This window comes from Anas acuta, chromosome 19 (genome assembly GCF_963932015.1).
Source record: "Anas acuta chromosome 19, bAnaAcu1.1, whole genome shotgun sequence".
NCBI lineage: Eukaryota > Metazoa > Chordata > Aves > Anseriformes > Anatidae > Anas > Anas acuta.
The window spans coordinates 11,482,688-11,507,698 of NC_088997.1; the positions used below are offsets into that span (position 1 = coordinate 11,482,688).

Genomic DNA, 25,011 nt, shown 5'->3' on the forward strand with positions numbered 1-25,011 from the left:
CGGGCTCGCGCCGGGAGGGGGCGGCCCCGGGCCCGGCGCCCGCCCCGGCGCGCAGTGCATGCCGGGAGCCGCGGCTGGCGGGCGGCTCGGCTCGGCGCGGGATGGCGGGGGCCGGGCCGGGCGCGGGGCCCTGGGGGCGGCGGGGCGCGGCGGCGGCGGCGCTGGCGGCCGTGGGCCTGGCGCTGGCGCTGGCCTGCCTGGTGCTGCGGGGCGCCCTGGTGGGCGCGGCGGCGCTGGGCGCGGCGGGGGCCTGGTGCGCCATGCGGCCCGGCCCGCCCGCCAAAGCCGCCGCCAACGGGGGCCCGGCCGCCGCCTCGGGCCGGCCCCAGCGGGCCCCGCCGCGGCGCCTCGGCCCGGGCCTGGGGTAAGCGGGGCGGGGTGGCTGGGGGGGGGGGGGGGAGCGGGCCGCCGCTGAGGGGCGCGGTGTGTCTGACCGCCGTGTCTCCGCAGGACCCCGCCGCGCTGCCGGCCGCAGGCGCCGCGCCGCCGGTACCCGCTGCCGCAGGCCCGCAGCGCCGTGCCCGGCGCCCTGCCCGCCGCCTGCTGGGACGCCTGCCCGCGGAGGAGCGCGGCCTGGGCGCGCCGCGCCGGCCCGGCCCGCAGCCCCGTCACCGTGAGGATCGCCCGGCCCGGAGGCCTGGCCCGCAGCCCCGCGTGAGTACGGGAGGGGCCCCGGGAGGGCCGGCCGCCGGCCCTCGGCTGCTGCAGCCGCTGCTCGGAGCACCGCGGTGGGAGAGCGCGGCCCTGCGCTGGCCTAATCCCTGTCCGCGGCGTTGCTTTTGTGCCCTGGGAGGAATGCTGGGATTCAGACCGTGTGGGACGGCCCTCACCGCTCACACGGGGCCCCCGGGCAGCCAGTGCGAGAGGTTGTGGGGCTGGCCCTGGGGTTCCCCTATCTCTAACTCCTTGCTTTCTTTACCAGGCTGGAGCAGCTGACCTCACCTGTGGCCTTCCTGGCCAACAGCAGTCCAGACCCATGTGCAAAAGAGACTGTGCTGAATGCCATCAAGGAGAGCAGGAAGAGGCCTGTGGAGGAGGAGGAGGAGAACCAGGTTCTGGGGAACGATCAAGAGAGTAAGAGAAGGTAATAACCTTGTGGTGCGGGTTGCTGACTGTGTATTGGGATGGTCAGAATGGGCCTGGCGCTTCAGTGGTGACAAATGTGATGTGACACAGAACCTGGGATAGAAAAGAGCGCTGGAAACTGAACCAGAGGAATACAAAGAGGAAGCATGTCCCATCACTCAGCCTTCTCAGCTGTGTCCGAAATTCTTCCAAGACTCCTTTTTGCCCTTGAGATCAAAGGGATATGGTTTAGGTTTTGCCTGGGCAAGCTCGCAGGTCAGGCATGTTCCCCTGCGTTGCTAGGGCTCGGAGAGGCCTGAATGTGGATCAGGGAAGTCTGTCAAGGCTCCCGGGAAGGGGAGTGATTTCTGTCATCACAGGGGTTGGTAGGCTGGGGAAACTGGTGGGGAAAACTTGGTATCAGTAATAGGCTGAAATGTCTATCCTTCAGTTGGCCCTAGTTGTCAAGGAGAGATGCAATCCCCACGTCTTAGGACTCCAGGTAAAAGCATTATGCTTTAAAAGCTCTGCATGGTTCCTTCACACTCTGTAAGTACCAAAAGGAGGTAAAGACAAAAGGGACAACAGAAGAGACTATCTTCTGCTTTCATTAGTCAAGGTCAGTGATTTCTAGCTCTGAGCTACAAGAAGTGAGAGTGCAGCGGCTTTGCCAGCGCTCTGTGAAGGACAAGGCGTAAATCCTGGATACCAAGGTCTGCTGGAGCCTTTGTCACTGCTGGGACACAGCACTGCCTTGTTTTTCTCTTTGCTTCTGTGTCTTGTTTCTTCCCACATACGTGGGGGCTGTTTGCATTGTACCCTTCTGCCCATCATGTTCCAGGACAGCCTTCCTGGGCTGAGGCACATTAATGGAAAGACTAAGGAGGAGTGGTTTGGGCAGAGAAAGGCAGTCCATGGGTGCATTGCCCTGCGTGCTGCTCTGGGGCTGCTGCTGGAGGTGGTCCTGAGCACAACAGGATGAGTGGAGTTTGCAGAGAGCTACTGGCTGCTGTCCTGCTGCTGCAGGAGCAGGCTGGTGGTGGGAGCTACAGCAGGACGTGTGGATTCTTCCTCCATCATGGGATTTTCCTCTCCTTTTGAACACTTGCCACAGCTTGGTGAATCTGAGCCCTACCAGAGCTGGGTAGCATAACAGGCTGGTTACGTGAACAGGATCTGCTTTTTTTCTTCAACATGCCAATACCAATCTTGGCCAAAAAAAAGCCAATTTTGAAGGGATTGATATCTGATAAGCATGAAGAATGCTTGTAGGCAGAAAATACTGTGACCTTTGAGGACAGAAAGGGGTATGTGTCAGCTGGAGAGCGCTGGATTGCCTGCGCAATGTGACCAACACGTTCAGAGCTTGAAGGAAGGATTTCAGCTAAGTGACAGGATGGATCTGACACCTCCAGCTCTGCTTCACAGTAGGGTTTGTTTTAAGACTTTCAGGCTTAAATTCTTTACTGAATCATTGGGGGAAACGGGGATCCCATTTCTGACTCAAATCATCCAAGGTGCTGGCTAGGACGAGGTAGAAGACTAGACCTCTGGAGCTTCGGTCCATTCCAAAAAAGCTGCAAAGTCTCTCTGAAATATTTTAGCTTCAAATAACGTATTTGAGTAAATATTTTGTTAAGTGAAAACTGCTCTGCCCAGCAGGCAGCTGATGGAGCTGCTGGTGCTTGGGAGGAAGCAGCTGGGGATGAGAATCGATAAGGTAAGGATTTGGGTGGAAAGAGAATCTGCAGTGGGCTGTGGATGGGGAAAACCTCTATCCCAGGTGTTGGCAAGAAAAAAGCAAGGTTTGTGCCTTCACAGTGCCTAGGCCCCTGGAAGAGGTCCTGTTGCCGGGCTGAAAGGGCAGCCCTCGTCACTTCTGCCTCCTCACTCTCACAGGTTTCTGCCCTCTTTCCTGCAGGCGCCATGATAGCAGTGGAAGTGGGCAGTCAGCATTTGAGCCTCTGGTAGCCAACGGTGTCCCTGCCTCTCTCATACCCAAGTAAGTGCCCACTGGGCCCAAAAACAACTGCTGTTGGCTGGGAGGTGAGTCTTAAAGTTTGTGTGCTCTGGAAAAGGTGCTTGGGTTTTGCTTGTGGAGCCTAGCTTCTGTGAAGGGGAAGAGAGGCCGTGACCGTGCCTCCTGGCTGTCACTCAGTATTAGAGCTGTGCTTTGTGAGTGCAGGCCAGTGGCTGTAGGGCTGTGCTGCTGCAGAGGCCTCTTCCCAAGCTCTGTGCTGTGTGAAAGCAGGGTTGCTTTCCTCAACCTGTCCTGCATTTAAAGGGCCTATGGGTAGAATGGTGAGGAGCTCCTAAAATTGTCTTTAACTTCCTGCAGGCCTGGCTCTCTGAAGAGGGGCCTTGTTTCACACTGCCCAGATGACTGCTCGAACAAGAGGTCACGCACCTCCTCCATGAGCTCCCTCAACAACACATATGCTGGTGGGATACCCAGCTCCATCCGCAATGCCATTGCCAGCTCCTACAGCTCCAGCCAGGGCCTCTCTCAGGTAGGAAACACCCCTGCCAAAGGCACCATTGGAGCCCACAGCCAAGCATGGTGCAGGGTAGCTCAACCCTCCTTTGGGATCACCTGCGTAACTCAAACCCAGGGCTTGTAAGATGAGAGCAGTGTTGCGAGGTGCCTGGTGGTGAGCACTGCAGTCAGTCTCCAGCACAGCTTAGGCAGGCAGATCCAGCTCCTTGCACATTAGACTGGCTGCTGTGTCAGCAGCAGCAGGCAGTGATGTTCCTCATCCTCCAGTGCACGTTGCCAGGGGTGTCCCCAGGCTGAGCCGTCCTGCTGTAGTGCTTTCTTTTTTACTTTTGAAACCAGGAGGACGCTTCCCCCCCCCCCCCCCCCCTTCCCTGCTTAGACTTGGCCAGCATGCTAGGGTGGCTGGATCCAGGTGAAAGGAAAGAAGGAAAAGTAAATCCCTTTGCTGCACTGCCACCTTTTCAGCTGCAGTCAGCATGTATTGGAACCATGTGTTCCCACTTTGACCCAGGCCCCCTTGGCAGCTGCTGAGCTGTAATAAAACATTGCTCAAATGGCTCTTGGGTCAGGCTGCAGATCTGATGGAGGAACATAGTCATGGTTAATGAATCTGTGCTGTCCTTGTAGAGAAAGGCTTCCTCCATGCTATTAGTAAGGACAGGTTTCCCCTGATGGGAGTCTGAAATCCTTGAAGTGGGATTCATCCTCTCTGAGCTCTGGCAAGGAGGTGCCCTGCTTCAGCCAGAGCCGCTGTAAACATGCAAGGGTGTCTGGGGCAGCTGAGCAGCCTCTGCTGTGTGATGGCAAGAGAGCTGCACCTGACCAGCAGCATCCTTCCTCCTGTCCTCTAGGCAGGACTGGCTGTTAAGAGCCTGGAGGCTGCTTGCTCCCAATGCAGATTGAGTTTGGGGTGGCCAGATGCTGCTGTGCTCTACTGAACATGGAGGGGAGCAAAGTGGTGGAGAGACTGAGGCTCTGGGCTTGTTAGCCACAGTCCTGGGAGGAGATGGCACTTACTGTGCAAGTGAGCAGGAGGATGGGACAGTTTCCTCCCTCCCAGCTTGTGCACTAAGTTACTGCTGGTCTCTCTCTGGATTCCAGCTGTGGAAGAGGAGTGGTGTGAGCATTTCCCCGCTGTCCAGCCCTGCATCCTCCCGCCCCCAGACACCTGAATGGCCTCTCAGGAAAGCCAGGTAACTAGCCACTCACTTGGGGAGTGCCTGCTCATTGATGCCAGCTAGGGGGAGGGCAGGCAATGTCTCAGCTAGCCTGCTGACCAAATCCTGCTCTCCACGAGGCCAGGTAATCCAGGCCTGTTTCTGAAAAGTGACTGTTGTATGACCCACCTGTGTGGCAGCCCTGTTGCTTTTGTCCACTTGTCCCTGCCACCTTGTTATGCTGCTGTCCCAGCAGGAGTTCTGGAGCAGCAGAGCTGCACCATCCTAATCCCCGCTGCATTCTGGGACCAGGTTAGAGATGTAAACGTTCAGATATTGCCACAGAGGCAGCGTTGTGTTGTGGTGTTGTGATAGCCTGGGTTACTTGAGCCACCAAAACCTGGGAAGAGGCAGGTACTGATTCTTGCTGTCTCCTCTAAAGCAATTCACCAGAGCTATGTAAAATACATAATACACAGTTGCCTTTGGTGCCTGTCTTGTAGCGTAGGCCCATGTGCTCCTCTCTCCCAGCTGAGAGAAGGACCTGACTGCGCAGTAAGCATTTGTCAGAACTAAAACTGATACCACCCTTGCCCTGAAAGGGTGGGTGACAGACAGAGACCTGTACATGACAGACAGACACCTTTGTGTTTCCCATCCAGGGCTGCTGGGTGCTGCCCTCGGGTTGGTTTGTCCTACAGAGAATTGGGGCTTCTGCAGACTTGCACTGAGCTGTGGTCTGGAGAGGGAAGCAGCTCCTGAGCCTTGAGCTGCTTTCAGGGTGGTGCAGGGCTGTGCTCAAGATGTCTCAAGGCACGTTGTTTGGCTGAGGCCACAGGCCAGTGTTACTAATAGGAATCCTTAGTGTGTTTGGCCTGTCCTGCTCTCAAGGGATAGCGCCATGCCTGGGGCTTGACCATAACTAGCTTTCTCCCACTGGCACAGGGAGGAGGAGTCACATCGCTCCAACACTTCCACTCCGGTGAAATCAGACAAGGAGCTGCAGACAGAGAAAGGTGAGCATGGGCTGGCAGCAGTTCTGTGCAGGGTTGGATAGGCTGGCAGCACACACAAGCAGCGGGGACGTCATGTGACTTTAAGTCTACAGGTGGGATTGGGTTGAAGTGAAACCTGGCAACTAGGAATGTGCTGGTGCTGAGGCACTTCTTCTGGCCTCAGCAACTGCCCTAAATGAATTTCCAGGCGATGAGCAAGGGATACTGATGATGTCTGCATGCTAGCAGATGTGTGGGAGCTGGCTTGCAAGAGGGAGCCCCAGAACCTTGATTGGCACGGGTCCAGGTGTCAACCTTACACCAAGATGTGCCATGCTACAAGCAGCATCCCAATCAGATTCCAGGCTGAGCCTCTTCCAATGCTTCCTCATCTAAAATGGACAGGATATCCCGTGTCCATCATAAATAGCCACCTGTCTGTCATGGTGCAGCGCTAGATGTGGCTCGTGTAGCTTTCCTGGTGTGTGATTCAAGTAGGCAGATTGCAAGGACTGTTTGGAAGTGGTAAAGGAGTTGCTTCTCTGCTGAATGCCAACAGGCTCTTGTACCAAACTGTCCCAGGATGTGCTGTGGCCAGCTGCTTTTCCGGAGTCTTGTAGCCTTGTTCTCAGCTTAAAGCCATACCCCTGGCTCTGCTCTTTGAGTTTGGGTCAGACAGGTGAGGGGTCTGGAGAACAAGTCTTACGAGGAGTGGCTGAGGGAGCTGGGGTTGTTCAGCCTGGAGAAGAGGAGGCTCAGGGGTGACCTCATCGCTCTCTATAAGTACATTACAGGAGGCTGTAGCAAGGCGGGGGTTGGTCTGTTTTCCCACGTGCCTGGCAACAGGATGAGGGGGAACAGGCTGAAGTTGTGCCAGGGGTGTGTTAGGTTGGATGTTAGGAAGAACTTCTTTACTGAGAGGGTTGTGAGGCATTGGAATGGGCTGCCCAGGGAAGTGGTGAAGTCACCATCCCTGGAGGTCTTTAAAAGACATTTACATGTACAGCTCAGTGATACAGTTTACTGAAGGACTTGTTAGTGTTAGGTCAGAGGTTGGCCTAGGTGATCTTGGTGGTCTCTTCCAACCTAGATGATTCTGTGAGAGAGGAGTTGTATGTGACTACCCTGCTGATACAATCCCAGCTCCTCTGCCCAGAGCTGGGTCTGACTTACCTTCTTCTGCAGTGGTGGAGACACCAATGAGAAAGAAGCGGAATTCCCTGAGCCCACCATCTGTGTCAGGGAGCAGCGGGAAGCGGAAGAGGAAGATCCAGTTGCTGTCATCTCGCCGGGGGGACCAGCTGGCGCTGGTACGTCACTGTCTCGCAGCCCCTTTTGCCCTCCTCTGGCAATAGAATGTGCTCACTGCAATTTCTGCAGGGCTGGGGGGAGACTGACCTGCCTGCCCTCAGGAAGGAGGCCCCGTCCTTGGCGGAGTGGGAAGTGACGCTATCCCCAGCCCCAGTGTCTGGTGGGCTGTGCGTGATTGTGCTGCCTGCTGCCGGACCAGGTAATGGCCTGGGGAAGGCCTGCCGTGCCCTCAGCGCCAAGCCGGGGTCACGATGAGTGGGGATTGGAGCTCCGCGGTAGCGTGCTGTGGCAGAACCACCTGCTTCACGGGTCTTGCGACTGCCTGCCTTCACCACACATTCAGAGAAGCTCTGCCAGCTTCCCTGAGAAGGAGCTAAGCTGCTGCTCTCTCTTGGCAGCCCCCACCACCTCAGCTGGGCTACTCCGTCACATCAGAGGACCTGGATGCGGAGAAGAAAGCAGCGTTGCAGTGGTTCAACAAAGTCTTGGAGGATAAGGCTGGTAAGGGCTGCACCTCTGGGCAGGCTGGGCTCCTGATGGGGTTGGCAAGGAGCAGTGGAGTAGAAACCCAGGGCTGGGGCTGGCAGGCAGTGGGGTGTCTGTAGCACAGGCTAGGGAAGCTCCCAGGCAAGTCTCCGCCTGGTCCTTGGGTCTAGGGATGTTCTCAGTGCCTTGAGACTCAAAGAGGTCATGCCTCAGAGCCTGCAGTTTTACTAATGGCTAGTCCCCTACAGCAAGTTACGGATACTGACTTTTTGTCTCCTTTCCAGTAGATCCAGTCCCCAGCACCACTGCAGAGACTATACCTGTGTCCACGCCGCTGGCATTCACAGTAACCATGGTGACGTCCCCAGGGCCTGCACCTGCATCAATAGCTCCTGTCCTACCCAGCAGCAACTCGCTCCTGGACAGCCTGAAGAAGATGCAGAGCAGCCAGGCTGCACCTGTGCCAGCAGGTGAGAAGAAGTAGGGTCAGCAGGGTGGGATGGTGGCAGAGCAGTCCAGGCTCAGCAGGAGCCCTGCATTCCTGCTGTTGAAGGCAGGCTGGAAAAATTCCTGTTTAAATGTTCTGCATGCCCTGGCTGGCAGAACTTGGAGGACAAGTTGGGGGGACACAGGCCATAGTCCTGTTGTGAGCTGTGTTAAGCATGGAGGACTGGGTCTCCAGGAACCTTTGCAGAACTAGGATGGCTGTCTGGGAGAAAAGCTGTCTGTGTGTTAGGCCCATGTCCCTAAAAAAAAGCTCTCTTCCCCTTTCCAGACTCCACTGGAGCTGTAATAGGGTCCCAGCCTTCTTCATCAGCATCACAGCCACCTGCTGCTGCTGTGTCACTGGAGTTGAGTTCTCTGCCTGCGACCTCTGCTGACACCAAGCCTGTGCCTGTGTTAAGCACACCTGTGCTTTCTGCACCTCCTGCCTCGGGGGCACAGCCTCCCAGCAGTGTGGCACCTGCATTCACAGAGCTGGGCCAGACCCCTGTTAAGCCTCTCTCCTTACCAAAGCCAAACATCTTATTTGGGACGCTGAGCACCCCACCTGCCAGCCAGCCAGCAACGACCACAGCCACTGCTGTCCCTACTACAGCCCCCGTCTTCAAACCTATTTTTGGTGCTTTGCCAAAAACTGAGAGCACAGCACCCTGTACAGCTGTCATCTCCTCTGCAGTCACTGTGTCTGCAAGCTCAAGCCCTTCCTCAACATCTTCCACCGCCACCATGTTCAAGCCTATCTTTGGCAGCGTAACAGCAGCTTTGTCTCCAGCAAAGTCCTCTCCTTTCACGTTCAAACCACTGTCACAGACAGCCTCGGCTGCAGATTTACCAGCAGCTTCCACAACCACCACGGCAGGATTCGCAGGTCTCCCTAACGTCATCTTTACCACCGCAGCTACAACTGCCACCACTCTGAGTTCCTCCACAGATGCCACCATTAAACCAGTTTTCAGCTTTGGACTCAACCCACCTGCCTCCACCGGCCCTACTGCCAGCCTGACTGTGACCACTGCCACATCCACAAGTACGTCGCAGCCGTTCCTGTTCGGTGGCCTGGCCAGCTCAGCTACCAGTACAGATTCCAGCTTTGCTGCCCCAGGGCCAGTGTTCCAGTTTGGAAAGCTAGCTCCAGCCACTGTCACTGCCACCACCAGTGTCCCTGGAGGCCCCACATTTGGCCAAGCAGCTTCAAACTCAATGGCACCTACCACCACTGTGGGCTTCAGCATATTTGGGAGCACCACGCTATCGTCATCTACCCCGGCCACCACAGGTCAGTCGACGTTAACATTTGGCTCCTCCATTTCAGCTTTTGGCAGTTCTTTCAGCACAAGCGCGAAGCCACCACCGCCATATCCTGGGGCAGCAAGCCAGCCAGCGTTCAGCACTGGTGCTGCAGAGAGCCAGCTGCCCACCAGCAAGCCTGCTGCAGGCCCCATCAGCTTTGGCCCCACGTTCAGTTTTGGAGCCCCCACGGCACAGTCCGCCACTCAGCCAGCGTTTGGTAGCAGTGCACAGCCAGCCTTTGGCACAGGTGGCACCCAGAGTGCCTTTGGCACCAGCAGCACCCAGGCAGTGTTTGGGACCACCACATCGGTCTTCTCTTTCGGGACAGCCACCTCCACTACAGTCAGCTTTGGTTCCAGCACACAGACCACAAGCAGCAGCACTGGCACGGCCGTCTTTGGCACCACCCCTTCTCCTTTCACCTTCGGGGCAGCTGCCCAGCCAGGCCCCTCTGCCAGTGCCTTTGGGCTCAGTGTGCCCACCCTGAACAGCGGCTCCCCTGCCGTTGCATTCAACTTCGGGGCTGGGCAGAGCGGAGCAGCAGCAGCAGCAACGCCATTCGGCTCTTCCCTGACACAGAGCACACTGGGTGCACAGAACCAGAACACGCCGTTTGCCTTCACTGTGCCCAGCACCCCCGACACCAAGCCTGTGTTTGGAGGTGAGTGGCAGTGCTTGGGGCCTTCTGACAGGGTGGAGGGCAGGGCAGGATCTAGGCAGCTGCTTTCCTTCCAGACCTTGCTGAGATCCTCCCCCAGGCTCCGCAGCCCTCGATGGGTTAACAGTAGTGCAGTGCACTCTGCCCAGGTCCCCAGCCCTTGGTGTCAGAGGGGAAGATTAGTCTGTAGCTCTTCACTGCTCCTTGGCCCCTCTAAACATGCCAGCTTTCTAGTTCCACGTGAGCACTGAGCCCAGCCAGGTGCTCTCCTGCCCCTGAGAAGCCGAGGTCTTGCTGGTAGTTAGAAACAAATTGGAATTTCTTGGTGAGTGGAAACACTTCCAGCCAGTGAATACAATCTTCTCTGTTGTCTCTGAAGTGTTCTAGAATCACAGAATCATTAGGGTTGGAAAAGACCTCCAAGATCATCTGGTCCAACTATCCCCCTACCACTAATACCACAAAACCATGTCCTGAAGCACCACATCCAACCTTTCCTTAAACACCCCCAGGGCTGGTGATGCCACAGACTCCCTGGGCAACCCGTTCCAATGCCTGACTGTTCTTTCAGCAGAAGAAAGAAATGTCTGCTAATTTCCAACCCAAACCTCCTCTGGCACAACTTGAGGCCATTCCCTCTAGTCCTGTTGCTAGTTATTTGCAAGAAGAGGCTGACCCCCAGCTTCCCACAACTTCCTTTCAAGTAATTGTAGAGAGCAATAAGGTCTCCCCTGAGTCTCCTCTTCCCCAGACTAAACAACCCCAGCCCCCTCAGCTGCTCCTCACAGGACTTTTGTTCCAGGCCCTTCACCAGCGTCACAGCCCTTCTCTGGACACGCTCCAGGGCCTCGATGTCCTTCTTGTAGTGAGGGGCCCAAAGCAGCACTCAAGGTGCAGCCTCACCAGAGCAGGGTACAGGGGGGTGATCACCTTCCTGGTCCTGCTGACTGCTGGTACAAGCCAGGGTGCCCTTGGCCTTCTTGGCCACGTGGGCACACTGCAGGCTCATGTTCAGTTGAGTATCAATCAATACACCCAGATCCCTTTCCTCTGCACAGCTTTCCAGCTACTCTGCCCCAAGCCTATGGTGCTGTTATGACCAAAGTACTACCACTTTGAACCCTTGCTGAACCACCTTGCCTACCATGGAGTTGCAACCTACTTGCTGAGAAACTTCTGGTCTAGACAGATGCAAACCTTTGTGCTTCCCTGAGCTGCAAATCTACCCATGCTTCCCTCATGGCAAGAGGGTCCAGGAATTATGATGAGAAAGCAAGAATGCAATGTCTTGCATGAAAATGGTTTTTGGGTGAAGAAGCAGGATCTGCGGGCCTGCTTCACTTCAGTCTATAGGGAGAGATTTGTGCCTCCTGTCCCCCAAAGGCCAGGTTCTTCCTCTTTGCTGAACTGGGCTCATGGTGATTATGTTGCTTTCCAGGAACTCCTGCTCCCACCTTCGGGCAAAGCACGCCTCTCCCAGGAGCAGTGGGGAGTGGAAGCGGCAGCCTTTCCTTTGGGACGCCCAGCACTCCTGCCTCAGCATTTGGAGGAGTTGGCACTTCCTTTGGTAAGGGTTCCTCAGCAGGCCAGGGAGCTGTTGGGGGCTGGTTGGCCATGTTAGTCTTTGGATTTGGGACAGCAGCAGGAACAGGCTGTGTTGTGGGAGCCAGGTTTGATGCAATTCCCTGCAACAGGCTGAGGTGGTATCTGCTGGGCTCCAGGGGAGGCAAAATCATTTCCCCAGAATTCCTCCTCTGCCAGGCCAGAGAGACCTATGCAACCTTTTTGCTTCCAGGTCCATCAGCTGCATCGTTTTCCATTGGAGCAGGATCCAAGACTGGTGCTCGTCAGCGGCTGCAGGCACGGAGGCAGCACACCCGCAAAAAGTAACCTCTGGGGCTATCAGGTCCCCATTGCTGGCCTGTGCGAGGAGCGCCTGCGCCAGCATACACGTGAGGGCCTCTGATCTGGAGCAGTCCCCATGGTGGGAGCAGTGGTGACGGGGCCAGGCCCCTGACAGATGCCCTGACAGAGGCAGTGCTGGGTGGCAGTGACTGGGGTGGGACAACAGGATAAACCAAACTCTTCTTACTTGAACAGTTCCACAGCCAAGGCTGGATGAACCTCTGTACATACCCACAGTGTTTCCTCCCTCACTGTTTTGCCATGTTTCATAATGTGTAAATTTTCCCCGTTGCTTCCTATGGCTGTTCCTGTCCCCTCCTGAGCCCCCTGGCTATCAGCTCCCCGTCCCCAGTACAGCAGCTGGCACATCAGTGGTTGGAGCCCAGCCATAGCCATGCTGCAGCCTTGCTGGGCACAGTTCTCTGCTCTGGGCTGCTGAGGGATGTGGTTTTCACCAGGCCCAGAAATCTTTCCCTGCCGTTTAATCTTGGGGCCTGGTGAACACGATTCCTCTGGAGGACTCTGCTTTGAGCTGGTTATTGTCATCTCTGCAGAGCACAATCCTGGGTTAGCACCAGCCTGGCCTTGCAAGTTTGGGCGTTTTGGTGCCATAAATGGCTGACCCAGCTGCAGCTAGATGATAAGCCCATTGTCACCTGTTGAACCTCAGACCTTGTGCAGCATGCGCTGGGCAGGCAGCTCTGTGCCACAGCACTGAAGTTCAGCTGGAAGAGCACAGTGGGCATGGGCAGCCCTTGACCCTTGCTGCTGTTTGTTGGGTGCTGGGCTTTCCCCCTTCCCTCCCCTCCCTGCTTGTGTACAGCCCTGTTTGTTTTGCTTTGTTTGTGCTCCTATTTTAATGCTCTCATTGAATCGAGTTTGGAGGAAAAACTGAACCGTGTGTGTGGCGGCATGTTGGTTATGCCGGATTTGCTGTTTGGAGTTTTTTTTGGCGGGCACCTGTTCCTTTGCAGGGGATGTGCCCTAGCTAATTGGATGTTGACAGTAGCATCACTGCGTGGCTACTCTTGCTGGTCTGTCCCTTTGTCATTGTGACTGAAAGAAAGGCAGCTGGGGTGGGGGGATCTGGCCCTGGCTCCCCAGCATGGGGGCTTGGGCCCTGGCAAACTCTCCTCTCCCAACTTCCCCTCCCATGCCCTACTCTCCTGGGCTAGGAGCTGGAGCCGTTTTGCCACCTTGGGGTCCTCTGGCACTGCCAAAGGAAGGAGCCCAGAGGAGGTGGGTTTGCACCTCCCTAGACCTGAATTGATTCTCACTTTTAGTTCATCCCCATCCTTCTCTGTTTAACGGCTCCTAGGAGCTATGGTGCTCTCCCCTGTCCCCACCCATCTGGGAATGGGACTGTTCCATCTTGGGGAGGTCTTACAGGAAGAGGCTGCCAGAGCTCAGGTCCGTGTCCAACAGCTACCCTGCCAGGGAGAGGGATGGGCACCCCTGCCCGCAGGCTCCCCTCTGCTTCCAGGAGTGCTTTGCTGCCGGGTTTTTTTACTCTCCGAGCCGTGTGAGTGTGTGTGTCTGCTGAAGTCTAAATTTAAAAACAAAACAAAAAAATATTTAAACATTTTATAACAAAATAAGAATTTATTTTTATATTTAAGCTAAATTGCCTTTGAATTCCTTCAAGCTTGGTTCAGTGAGGTTGCTAGACCCTGCAGCGCTGTTGGTAGTTTACCTGTGCTGTTACGTTACAGCCTGGTGAGGAGGTGTGGGCCCACCCCACCTCTGCCCCAGGGGACTGGCTGTGCTGGGGAAAGGCAGCTGTGTCCCAGGGGCTGGCTGGAGCAGCCCAGCCGTGTACTCTGTGACTGTGTGCTCCTCCCAGGCTGTAACAAGTCATTATTTTTAAAATGTGATGTATGTGGATGTGACGTAACTTTTTTTTTTTTAATTCCCCCAAGGATGAGGAGCAGGAGCTCTCGCATGTTCCTCTTGTCTGCCAGGAACAAGGTGCCTCTCCCAGCAGGCAGAAGGAGAGTAGGTGACCAGGGTCTATGTGGCACAGCAGGGTTGCCCCCCTTTAGTGCAGAAGGGTGGAGGTGATGCAGGCTGGCACCTTCTCCCTTAAAGGGTCACAGCTGCTGGAGCTGGTGGGGGGGTTGCTAGCATCTGCAAAAAAAAAAAAAGCAGCTGGGGGGATGTAGTAGTCTGTTGCAGGGCTGATTGGAGCATGGCAGATAGGTGCTGTGAAGAAGCCAAGTTGAGCAAATGTGCCCTTGGAGGTTGAGAAAGTAGCTAATCATGGGCTACATGCATGTGCAAGCTCATTCTGGTGATACATCCCTGTCCCCAGGTGCTTGCTGTGCCTGGAGAGCAGTCATGGGGCTCCAAGGGTGAGGGAGCATACAGCTAGGGTGTGCAGGCTGCTGTTGCTTAGCCTCACAAGGGCAGGACCTGATCTGTCTCTCAGCCTTCCTCAAATCATTCCAGCTCCACCCAGGGCCAGTGGGCAGAGGGTGGCAGGTGCTGAACAAGGGGGTGAGGGCACCCTGTGGAGCATTGGCTGTTGGCTCTGCTGTTTCTGGGCTGCCCTAAACAAAACCAGAACTGTGCCAAGTCCCCAGGCAGGTAAAGTCCAAGCTGTGTCCCCTCTGTGCTGTACAGGCCCCTTCAGACCCCTGCTGGGAGATAACCCTGTGCCTGGGCTGCAGTAGGGGGACAGAGGGAAGCTGGGGTTTTACTCAAGACTTGGATCATTCCTGGTGTGGCTGATGAGGATTTTAGTGTGAATGTGCAATTTTTTTTTTTCTCTCGCTTCTTATGTCACTGATTTAAAATAAAAAGACTGTTCCTGTCTTGCTTGCCTTTGAGTCTTGGGCTCAAGCAGGGTTCTATGTTGCTAGTGCAGTATATGGTACTGCTTTCTAGTTCCTTCCAGTTTGCATTTGTGTTGCTCTCCCCATTCAAACACACTGTGGTGAGTTGGGGGATGGCAGACTATTATTTCACCAACATGTTTGTTCTCCCACCTTTGCCTAGCTGTTAGTGTGCCTGTTATTCAGCTGTAAGACCACAAGCAGTGGCTGTTCCTGGGCAAGACTGCAGAAATTGTGGTCTTCTCCAGCAAAGGATTATCTTAATTTGCTTCATTACCAACAGTCAAAAGCCTTTTCCAAAACTACAGATTAGGCTGGGTTAAAGCTTTTTAGGGAAAAATAAGGTGGTATGTCACTAATCCAGCAGGGGCAATCCAGGCCCCCAGGATATAGAAACACTGGTGTTGATGACTTCACTTCCTAAGGCTACCCCAGTCCAGGTCTGTCGTTGAGGGCAAGCTTTGTGCTGTGCGCTGGCTTCAAAGGCCCCTATATGTACCTGGAGGAGCAGTTTCCTCCTGTGTAATGGCATGTGCAATACTCAGACCATTTGCTCCTGGGGAGGAGCAGTGAATTACAGAAGTTAACCACACCATCAGCTGGTGGAAAGCTTTATTTCTGTTGTCTAGGCAGTACAAGGGCTGCAGTGCAGAAGAGCACGGGAGGAACAGCATCCACCAGCTACAGCCAGCCACTGCATGCTCCTAAGAAATTATTTCATGTCTTTACCCGCTGCTTTTTCCGTCTCCTCTTCTTGGGAGGAGCTGCTCCTGGCTCCATTTCCTCTCCTTGTTTCAGACTTTCCTCAGCTGATGCAGGCAAGGAGCTGTGACAGGAACAAAGATAGACCTGTGGTTCCTGCCTTCTCCAGCACTCAGGGCAGCCAGCCCTTCCACCTTCCTTCCTCCTCACACCAGGAAGGCATCACCAAGGTACCTAGGCAGCCCTGGGCCCAGTTACACTCCTTCCACCACTTACCTGGGGACAGCAGCCTGGTCCCTGCAGCGCTCCAGGACAGCCACAAAGAAGCCCTGAGTGAGTGTGTCTGCAGGGGAGGCACGGAGGCAACATTCTGCCCCAGGGAAGGTAGCAAGTCCTCGGCAGGGCCAGGATGGGAACACGTTCACTAGCCTACAGCATGGCACAAGGGACAGCGCTGACCCCAAAGCAGCAGAACAGCTGCTGAGGCAGCAACCTCCCAGCTTCCTGTGTTCTGTCCTTCCCCATCGCTTCCCAAAACAAGCACACCTGAAGGCTGAGCCCTGTTCCTGGAGCACTGCCTGAACCACATCCTCATTCTCTTCCCGGTGCACTGAGCAGGTGGAGTAGGCCAGGCGCTGGACCGCCGGGAAGCTCAGTGCATGGCTCAAGACTCTGCGCTGGAAGCCAGCCAGTGCCTGCAGCCGCTCTGCACTTGGGGCAGCTTCCTCCACCAGCAGCCGGTTCACCATCCCTGCAGAGAGCGCTGTAGTCACCCACCAAAAGCCCAGCTTAAGCCTGCTATCTTTGGCAGGTGGGATGGCTCAAGCCCCCACATTACCTGAGCCACTGCATGATGGGTCCAGGAGGATATAGGTCACTTTGCTGTACTTAGGGTCATGGGGATCAACTGTCAGGAAGTCCTGCTGGGCCAGCTTGAAGCTGGTGACACCGGCTCGTGTCAGCATGGTGTTCATGGTAGCCAGGCGTTTAGCATCCAGATCAAAGGCAAAAATCTGTCTGAAAGCAGAACCCAGCACCCAAGAGAAGCATGAACACCCTGCCCAATCCCAGGGCCATGCTCACCACAGCTGCCACCAGCAGCCCTAAACACCTATCTGCAGGGCAGCCAGAGCTGAGAAGCTGCTCTCCCACATAGGTATACAGGGCAGAGTGCCAAGTCAGCAGCTGGGGCATGACCCTCTATGATTCCACGTCCCCTCAGGCATTCCCAATGACCCAACATCATCAGATGCCCAGCCTGCCTCGGGAGAAGGGAGTGTCAGCCTGAGTCAGCAGGTAAGGTTACAGGCTGTAGCTCTTCCCACCTCAGCCCTGCCACATTCTCACAACTGTGACCACTCTCAGTCCCTCTGGGCCCTGCCACACACCAGCCTGCACTCACCCCTTGTTCTTCAGTATGGCAGCCAGGTGGCTGGTCTTGTTCCCAGGGGCAGCACAGGCATCAATCACATGGGAGCTAGCAACAGGGCTGAGCAGGAAGGCAGGGAGGCAGCTGGCCTGCAGGAGAAAAAGCCACCCTGAAAGGTGCAGGCTGCATGCACCTTGTACACGAGCTACCCTTGGCCCCTCCTGAGGTCATGTCAGATGCTGTGGGTTCAGAGGTGACCACTGGAACATGGGGCCAAGTCTGCACAGCACCTACCTCTGCTGCTAGAAACCTCTTCCTGCAGCATGGGAACAGCACTGCACAACCCAGAGTGCCATGTTCCTCCCAGCTGCTTGTCAAGCAAACAAGCAAAGCTGGGGGGGAACCCCACAGACTCAGGCTGCGCTCAGAGTTTCTGTTTCGTTCAAGTGCTGCAGCAAAGCAGCCCCAAGTCCAGACCTTGGGGGGAAAAGACAGCCTCCACTCCTGCCTGTGGTTTTCCCACCTCTGCACTGCAGCTTCCTGCTCCCCAGCTCTCTGACCTTATCCTGCAGAATGATGTGTCCTGATGTATAGAGACGGTTGTCGTGGAAGTCAGTCTGCGGAGGGAAAACCAGCAGCTCTGGGAGATGAAGATCCAGTAAGAATTTCTTCCCAGAGAGGGTCCTCAGCTCTTCCATGCTGTCCACAAGGAAAGAGATTGAGCACAATCCTGCTCCACCATGCCCAAAATCAGAACCCTCCAGAGCCCAGGCACAGAAACCCCTTCATCCCACACCTCCTCTCTCTCCACTTCAGCTCTAGGCAGCACCCAGAGAGGCAGAAGGTAGGAATGGGGAACGTGGCAGCAGAGACCCTGAACCAGCCACTGTGAGCAGCAGCATCGCCCCTTCATCGCCCACCAGCCTTCATCCTGCAGGAGCTCGCTGCCCGCCCACCAGCACCACTCCGACACACAGGTTGGGGCAGGGGATCGCTCACCTGCCTGCCTTGCCCAGGAAGGAGTAGCCCTGGCGCTTGAAGAAGTCCACCACATCGTCCACACGCGTCTTCAGGGTGTTGACCCGGACGTAGCGGGGGACACACGGGGCTGGGGAGCACAGGGAGGGGGGAGTCAGACCCGGCCCCGCCGCCGCGGGGAGAGCCCGGCCCCCGCCCCGCTCACCTCCGGGGCCGGCTCCCGGGCCGGGCGCCAGCAGCTCCTCGTTGCGGCTCACCCCGCGCCGCACCTTCAGCCGGGCCAGCTCGGCCTCCAGCCGCGCCCGGTGCCGCCGGACCAGCGCCTTCCAGCGGCCCCCGCACTTGAGGCCCTTCCCGAACAGCAGGTCGTACACCAGCACCTGCGGGCAGCCGTCAGCGCCGCGAGGCCCCGCGGCCGGCCCCCCCCGCCCCCCTCCCCGCGGCCCCCCTCACCTTGGCCAGCGGCAGCGGCAGCCTCCTCTCGGCCCGCAGCAGCGCGGCGCCTTCCAGCAGCGCCTCCAGCACCGGGGAGTAGCGCAGGGTCTCGGCCACCAGCGCGTACAGCTGCCGGGTGTGCTGCGGGGCGGCAGCGGCACCGCGCGGTCACGGGCGCTGCAGCCCCCCCGGGCCCCCCCCCGCCCCGCCCGGCCCCGCCCGGCCCCGCCGCGCACCGGGAAGCGGCTGCCGTACACCAGCCCGCTCAGGCCGCCCTCGCCGCGCTCCAGCCCGCTCAGGACGGCGGCGGCCGCTCCGTACAGCGCCATGGCCGCCCCCACGCGCTGCCTGCGCCGCCGCCGCCGCCGTCACTTCCGCCGCACGCCTCGGCTCGCCCCGCCCCCGCCCCTCACGGCCCCGCCCCGCGCGCGCTCGCATCGCCCCGCCCCCGCCCCGCGGCCCCCGCCCCTCGGCGCTGCCCCTCCCGCAAGCCCCACCCAGCGCCGGGCCCCGCCTCGCTCGCCCCGCCCCGCCCCGCCCTCACCCTCAGGCCCCGCCCCCCAGGCCCGGTCTCGGCGGGCGGCTCGCAGCGGGCGCGGCTCGGGCAGTGCCGTTTATTGAGCGGGGCCGCGGCCGCGCTTCCCGAGGGGCCGGGAGGGGCCCTCCCGCGGGGGGGGTCCGAGGCTCGCCCCGGCGGCCGCGCTACGGCTCGGCGGGCGCCTCGGGGAGCGGCTGGCGGCACGGCCCCTGGGGGCGCCGGGTGGCGCCGGGGGGGGGCAGGATGATAGGGGGCGAGTAGGGCCCCCGCTCGGGCCAGCACAGGTCCACAATGGGGTAGAGCTGGCCCTGGAACTCCGCCTGGAAGGTGTAGATGGGGCTGAGCTCGTCGGGGCTGTCGGCGTTGTAGAAGGTCAGCTCGCCCCTCTCGTAGTGCAGGTAGATGCCGATGCGCTGCGGCCGGGCGGTCAGGGGAAGGGTGGCCCGCGGGGTGCTGAAGGCCTCGTAGACTTTGCCTTCCTTCAGGCCAATGAGCCACACGCCGTTCTCAGGAGACTTGCTGAGCTTCCCTTTGCGGCTGACTGTGCCCTTGATGATGCCCACGCGCCAGTGGTTGCGGGTGCCCACGATCACCTCCCAGTAGTGTTGGCCACAGGAGAAGCCCTTGCAGGTGAGGATGCAGCTGCTGGAGTCAAAACGCTTGGGGTTGCTATCCCGGCGCTGGTAGAGTCCACATTGCACCACTGTGTCACCCTTGAAGAGTTCCAGGAGGGGATGTGCTGTCACCGGGTCCAGTTTCAGCATCTCTGGAGCTGAAAAGAAAGCAGTCAGCCTCCAGCCACAATAGCAGGTAGGGCTGTGGCTCCAGGTGACACTGACTCTGCCCTGAGAGCTGGCACAGCCAGAGGGGCTGGTGCTGCTGAACTCTAAGCAGACAAAGTGTTACACAAGAGCAGGCTGCTACCAGCATGAGATGCTGGGCCAGCCACTGCTCCAGGAGCTCTCCTGGAGGTGAGAAGAACACAACTGGAGAGCAAGTCAGAGGCCAGGGCAGCGTGGTGCCAGCTGGGCAGCCTGTCCCAGCAGCATGTGCCAGTAAGCCAGGACTCCCAGTGTGATGCCAGGTGGGGAGGTTGGTACCTGGCAGGACATGGCGGTGCAGCCGCTTCCAAACTGTCATCTTGATGTCATCTTGGTGGAAACATGGCTTGAAGGAAATGGGGCTAAAGATGCCATCACCTGGGAGCAGGCTGGGAAGCTCTGACCTGGAAAGACATGGGCAGCCATGGCAGAGTTGATGTGTGTATGGCCTCTTCTCACCTTCTACTATGTATGATGGAGCCCCTGGCATCTCCACAGCTGCTCTTGACCTCTTCTGGGGCTGCATGCATGGCTCTGGCCGTGGCTCTCCGTCACGACAGCAACGACCACGGAAGTGAGCAGGGAAGTGTGTCCATGCTAGATTACCCCAGCAATGCTGAGGTGCCCACTGGCTTGGGCTCTTTAGCCCCAGTGCAGAGGTGCTGCTGTCCCCACCGGTTCCATCCCATCACTCACCTGAACTGGGAGGAGCTGTATTTCTGGAAAACACAAGAGAAAGAAAGAGTCAGTGGTGGGAGGCTCGCAAAATGCCACTTATCTGCATGGTCACACCTCCACATATCTGTGCCCCACACCAGAAAGGCCAGGCTTCTCCTCTCCCGGGCCTCTGCCATCTGGGGAGGCCCTGGCTGGACAAAGGGCACTGACATCTCACTTCTCTTGGTATTCTAGCTATGCTTGGTGGGGGTTCTCACTGCTCAGGGGAAGGCCCAGGGCTGTGAGCAGTCAGACGAAGGCAGGAGAGCCTGTCTGACCCTTACCACCTTCCTGAAGCACACACTCGTGAGCATACTCACACGGATGAAATCAAGCTGGTTTTCATTGCTGAGCATCTCCAGAGAGCTATGTATCTCCTTCAGCCTCTGCAGGGCATCTGATGTCTGCTTGACCTGGGACTCGATGGAGGTTATGAGCTGGGCTGCTTTCCCCTCAACGCTCTCCAGGAAGGTGGCCTTCTCCTCATCAATGTATCTGTGCAGCTCCTGGAACTCCTTCCGGATCACCCACTTGAAGACATCTGCCTCGTTCTGCAGGGAGACAGCAAGTGGCTGTGCAGGACTGCATTACTACGTTCCCTTCACCTGCTTTCTGGTTTCTGAGGCGCCAGCGGAAAAGTCTGTGCATCCCAGCAAGCTGCCCTCCACTTCTGTTCCAAATCAAGAGCATCTCTTCACAGAGGCTAAATGTCTTTCCACCTTGCTGGCCTCAGCACCATGGCACCCCTCCCTTACACCCCGCCCAGATTTTGTGTTCCTGATGCCCCAGCTGGCTTCGTCAGAACCTTGGAAGAGAGTCTTCAGATCCCTCTGCTGCCAGGGAACAACCTGTGTCCTGGGCTAAGTGGGGGAAGTGCAGCTCCAGTTTAATTTGGGTTCAGCCTTTCTGAGGATCCCCACTGGGAAGCTTAAGCCTCAGAAGGGATACCAAGAGGTCTCTTTGAGATGTCTACTGTGTGGAAAACAGACACACATCTAAACCAAACATAAACTCAATGTGCAATTATCAGCGTTCTGACTGGGAAGTCTGCTCTGAGTAGGGTGTTTTTCACTGTTATCATCTCCAAGGACGTTCGGTCAAAAAAGCTTTGTCCTGCCAGGACACTCAGTAAAGGTTACAACACCCCTTTGGAAAACAAAAGCCACCAGAGAGGGCTACGTCACCTTTCCCAAAACAGGGCTATGTTTAATCCCCAAGTTTCATGGAGAACAGCAATCTCAGGGAACGGGGTGAATGATAAGCCCTGTCTGCTGCCCCAGGGAAGGGAGAAGAGAGGGAGAGGAAAAGAGGAGGTGAACTGAGGAGACCCAGGAATAGAGGTTGCTCCAAGAGTTGTGCAGGACATAAGGGACTACGCAAAGCAGGCTCCCTTGGCATGTGGCACTCACTGCAATGCGGCTTTTGTTGTTGATGAGCTTGCTGAAGTGTTCATCCAGGTTCCTCTTGTACTGGTGGACATCGGTTAGCAGCACAGACAGCTCCTCCTAAAACAACAGTAACTCTCTCTAGGACGGTCCTCTCTGCCAGCCTACTTGATCAAAGGCTGTCCTCCTGTGCTTGCCAACCCCCCAAGAAGCTGTGGCCCTGAAAAGCCATGCTCTTCCAAGCTTTCTGGGGTCCTGCACATCCTGCTGATCACTTGGATCTACAGGATTTGGGGTTGCCAGAGGCAGGAGAACACTCAGAGCATGCCAAGTACTCTTGCCAGGAGCACCACATCTCTGCTCCCATTCCTGCCCCTCCATACCTTGCACCCATTGCAGCTCTGCACTGGTGACACCCTGTCGGCACCAGTGCCCAGAGTCTGACTCAGGCAGGGTGTTTTTTTCTGGTGCCTCCCACTCTTATCACCCCAGCGTCAGGAGCTGAGGGGAACAGTGGTCCCGTGCTTTTCCATTCCTTGGGCTTTCATGTGATGTTGGGTAGGGGATGCCAGCTATTTACTCTGCCTGGCTGGGGCTCCTGTTTCCCTGCCTCCTTGCTCTCCTGTGGCACCTCGCCTCAGCCCTTATCTCCAGACTCCGTTTGATAGTATTTGAAAGCAATCTTGAAAGGTCCCTTTGGCACTACCTCACCCTCAGCTCTCCCCACCGTGCTCTAGCCACCAAAACTATGTTGCCCCCTCAGCCAGGGACATGCTTGACCTGAGAAACAGCTGACCCCCAGCCAAGGTTCCCTGCCCCACATCTGCCTGTACTATGGGACCATGCTGCCCACACTGGCCTCATTTCCAGCCTGTCCCTTCAAGGAAAGGGGACGCTTGCCCAGCTAGTACTGCTGTGCTTGGGGCTGGGACTGCTACAGACACCCTAACCCCCAGCCTGGGGAGTCCCTGCCTGCCAACCTTCATCCGGCAGTATGTGGTAGAGATGGGGGTGATCTTGTGCTGGCGGTGGTTCCCGATGGTGCCGCACAGCCCACAGATCACCTCTTGGTCAGTCTCGCAGAAGAGGCTGAGGGGGTTGTGGTGTGTTGGGCAGGACTCTGGGGCGGGCTCTGCCTCGCCCCGGCTCTGCAGTGCCTCAATGACACGGGCCAGTGTGACATTGGGTGGCGAGGCGCTGCAGTCCACGGTTTGGCGGCACACGGGGCACAGGAACTGCCCGTCCAGCTCTCCAGACAGTGACACCACACACGACTTGCAGTAAGAATGCCCGCACTGCAGCATCAAGGGCTCCTTGAAGACCTCCAAGCAGATGGGACAGAGGAGCTGGTCTTCCAGCTCATCGATGCTCATCCTCCGAGCCATGCTGCCACCTTTTAGCATGGCAGCACAGACCTAGCCTGGGAAAAACAGGTGGGAGATCACTCCTATTGCAAAGAGCAAAGTAAGCACATAAGAACAAAGAGGGCTGAGCATTTGGGTAAGGTGTTTGAGAGACACCTCAAACACCTTCATGCCCCAGCAGCAGCTCAGACAGTTACAAACTCATCATTAGGCTGCGCACAAATTTTAAGATGCATGTTTTAATACAAGATGGGCTTGGGGTCTGACAACATCAGGGGTTAGGCCCTATTGGTTATGCCTATGATGTCAGAAGTCACCACCAAGGTGACCCCTGTGGGGCCTTTGGGAGCTGTATCAGAGTGCATCACATCTGAGGGGAGACCTGTCTATGTGCCAGGGGCTGGCACAGCTGGAGACAGAGCTGAGAGGAATTTTTTGCTGAAAAATTCCAGTAGTGACCCTGGCTTGTATGAATTTCTACATATCTCTTTGGATTTGTTGTTTTAGCCCCTGCACGGCCTCACAAGGATTGGCATTAGCTCAAGTGATACATCTAAGCAAAAACAGAATAAAATCATAAAGATCATCTTCATCTGCAAGATGAGGACAGAAGCCACACAATAAAACCTGTAAGGCCAATTTCGACTGATATGAGGGTTAGGAGCTTGAGCCAGAGCTTTCAGAGCTGTACCTGCAGCTCACCCCCTTGAAACTCAACATAGTTTCTGGTCCCCACAGTGCTCCATGCTCCGGGCCAGCACTCCTGAGAGACACAAGCTGAAACCCTGCATCTCCCGCTGGCTCTGGGGCCACACACGGCCGTTCTCATGTAAGGTTCATGCAGTATTGGCTCCCCAGCACGGTGGGATGTAAACACCAAGATCCTGAGCCAGATGGGCTCAACTGCCTACACATTGTGGCCAGGACAGCTAGCAGCACACCCCCAGTGTAGGGAGGGCATTGCCACCTGGACGAGCAACAGCAATATGTGGCCCAGGCCCTGAAGGTGACACTGCTCTAACTGTGACAGCCTGACAGCATTGCACATGTCTGCTTCTGAATATAGGCTGGTAGAACTTTTATGGTCTCCCCATTCATGTGAAAACAAACCTGAAGTCAAAGACAGACTCGGTAAGTTCTCCAGGGAAAGGAGAGGCAGTGACTTGAGCTCAGCCTTTATCAAGCATAGCATATGGGAGCTTGGTGAGGAATCAAGAAAAGCTCCAATGTCAGCCCAGGAATGGTCAGATACCCATAAGAACCCGCAGGGGAAATCAGCTTCAGCTGCTACCTCTGAATCATGGAGAACCCCCCTGACAGCCACCCACTCACCACACCACTCACGTGCCCCGCACCGTGTCCTCTCCACACTGGTTCTTCTTGGCACATGGAGCCTGATGGATGTCCCTTGGCTTTTCCTGGCCTGGTGGAAGATTTCAGCCCCAGTGGAGGGGCAGATTTGGCAAGCAGCAGGGGCGGTAGCTTCTCAGCAGGAAGGGAGCTGCGCTGGCCACCCCGCTACTCCACTGCTGTGGCATCAGCCCCGCTGGGGGTGCACCTGCTTGCCTGGGTGAGGCCAGGGAGCTGCAGGGCCAGCAGCAGCGGACGCAGCAGCAAGGCAGCAAGCGCTGCTCGCCCACCGCCTGGTTCTACAGCGCTGTTGGCCCCTGTCCCCTCCTGGTACACGCCAGCCCTTTGTTTGGTACAGGCATGGTTGTCAGGTGACTGTGGGCAGCTATTGGAGCTCTGATAAGGCAGGACGGGGTGGTGCTGGCCTCGGGACTGGGTGTTTGCCGCGGGACGGGGCGTTCGCCTCACAGAGGGGCTGGGTTAGGTGCATCCCACGGCGGTTCTGGTCACCCGCATCGCTTGGATCAGGGGACACGCTTTCACCAGAACACTTTCTTGTCAACTAAAACTCTTCTTTGGTTAAAATAGGTTTCTTTGTTCGTTTTGATGGTGGCAGTTGGTTGGTTTGGTTTTGGTTTTGTTAAAACCAT

At 56.9% G+C, this 25,011-nt stretch overlaps 3 protein-coding genes and 1 long non-coding RNA gene across 6 annotated transcripts; 2 read left to right on the forward strand and 2 right to left on the reverse strand.

Annotated features, from left to right (window-relative positions):
- Positions 1-68: 68 nt before the first annotated feature.
- Positions 69-14,682, forward strand: LOC137842026 (nuclear envelope pore membrane protein POM 121C-like). Of its 2 annotated transcripts, none has more exons than XM_068655617.1 (13): positions 69-364; positions 451-654; positions 923-1,084; positions 2,987-3,067; positions 3,404-3,575; positions 4,664-4,755; positions 5,665-5,735; positions 6,900-7,024; positions 7,424-7,526; positions 7,796-7,981; positions 8,287-9,966; positions 11,402-11,530; positions 11,759-14,682. In XM_068655617.1, exons 1-13 carry the CDS (start codon positions 102-104, stop codon positions 11,851-11,853), a joined length of 3,363 nt encoding a protein of 1,120 aa, XP_068511718.1. In that variant the 5' UTR covers positions 69-101; the 3' UTR covers positions 11,854-14,682. The 2 variants fall into 2 exon arrangements, with proteins under 2 accessions (XP_068511718.1, XP_068511719.1); XM_068655618.1 differs by having other exon boundaries at positions 70-364; positions 7,799-7,981.
- Positions 13,856-18,584, reverse strand: NSUN5 (NOP2/Sun RNA methyltransferase 5). Of its 2 annotated transcripts, none has more exons than XM_068655620.1 (11): positions 18,423-18,584; positions 18,205-18,327; positions 17,957-18,131; positions 17,773-17,881; positions 17,334-17,472; positions 16,807-16,922; positions 16,243-16,421; positions 15,951-16,155; positions 15,681-15,833; positions 15,432-15,528; positions 13,856-13,995 (listed from the first exon to the last, which is right to left on the reverse strand). In XM_068655620.1, exons 1-11 carry the CDS (start codon positions 18,513-18,515, stop codon positions 13,951-13,953), a joined length of 1,434 nt encoding a protein of 477 aa, XP_068511721.1. In that variant the 5' UTR covers positions 18,516-18,584; the 3' UTR covers positions 13,856-13,950. The 2 variants fall into 2 exon arrangements, with proteins under 2 accessions (XP_068511721.1, XP_068511720.1); XM_068655619.1 differs by having other exon boundaries at positions 15,951-16,167.
- Positions 18,585-18,737: 153 nt separating this feature from the next.
- TRIM50 (tripartite motif containing 50) lies at positions 18,738-24,363 on the reverse strand. Its single transcript, XM_068655809.1, has 7 exons — positions 24,122-24,363; positions 22,628-23,067; positions 21,672-21,767; positions 20,583-20,813; positions 20,242-20,264; positions 19,825-19,949; positions 18,738-19,496 (listed from the first exon to the last, which is right to left on the reverse strand). Exons 2-7 carry the CDS (start codon positions 23,048-23,050, stop codon positions 18,889-18,891), a joined length of 1,506 nt encoding a protein of 501 aa, XP_068511910.1. The 5' UTR covers positions 23,051-23,067; positions 24,122-24,363; the 3' UTR covers positions 18,738-18,888.
- LOC137842127 (uncharacterized) lies at positions 19,216-21,340 on the forward strand. Its single transcript, XR_011088925.1, has 2 exons — positions 19,216-19,354; positions 20,646-21,340. It is a non-coding gene; the product is annotated as an uncharacterized lncRNA (long non-coding RNA).
- Positions 24,364-25,011: the final 648 nt, after the last annotated feature.

Excerpts from the sequence above, each read along its gene's own strand:
- LOC137842026 (XM_068655617.1), top strand. The coding sequence starts at position 102 with ATGGCGGGGGCCGGGCCGGGCGCGGGGCCCTGGGGGCGGCGGGGCGCG. Across the intron at positions 655-922 it reads GGCCTGGCCCGCAGCCCCGC|GCTGGAGCAGCTGACCTCAC; the intron begins GTGAGTACGGGA and ends TTTCTTTACCAG. Across the intron at positions 3,068-3,403 it reads CCTGCCTCTCTCATACCCAA|GCCTGGCTCTCTGAAGAGGG; the intron begins GTAAGTGCCCAC and ends AACTTCCTGCAG.
- NSUN5 (XM_068655619.1), bottom strand. The coding sequence starts at position 18,515 with ATGGCGCTGTACGGAGCGGCCGCCGCCGTCCTGAGCGGGCTGGAGCGC. Across the intron at positions 18,328-18,422 it reads TGTACGGCAGCCGCTTCCCG|CACACCCGGCAGCTGTACGC; the intron begins GTGCGCGGCGGG and ends GCCGCCCCGCAG. Across the intron at positions 17,882-17,956 it reads CCCGGGAGCCGGCCCCGGAG|CCCCGTGTGTCCCCCGCTAC; the intron begins GTGAGCGGGGCG and ends TGTGCTCCCCAG.
- TRIM50 (XM_068655809.1), bottom strand. The coding sequence starts at position 23,050 with ATGCTAAAAGGTGGCAGCATGGCTCGGAGGATGAGCATCGATGAGCTG. Across the intron at positions 19,950-20,241 it reads TACAGCTCCTCCCAGTTCAG|GTCAGAGCTTCCCAGCCTGC; the intron begins GTGAGTGATGGG and ends ATGTCTTTCCAG. Across the intron at positions 19,497-19,824 it reads GCACCGCCATGTCCTGCCAG|CTCCAGAGATGCTGAAACTG; the intron begins GTACCAACCTCC and ends CTTTCTTTTCAG.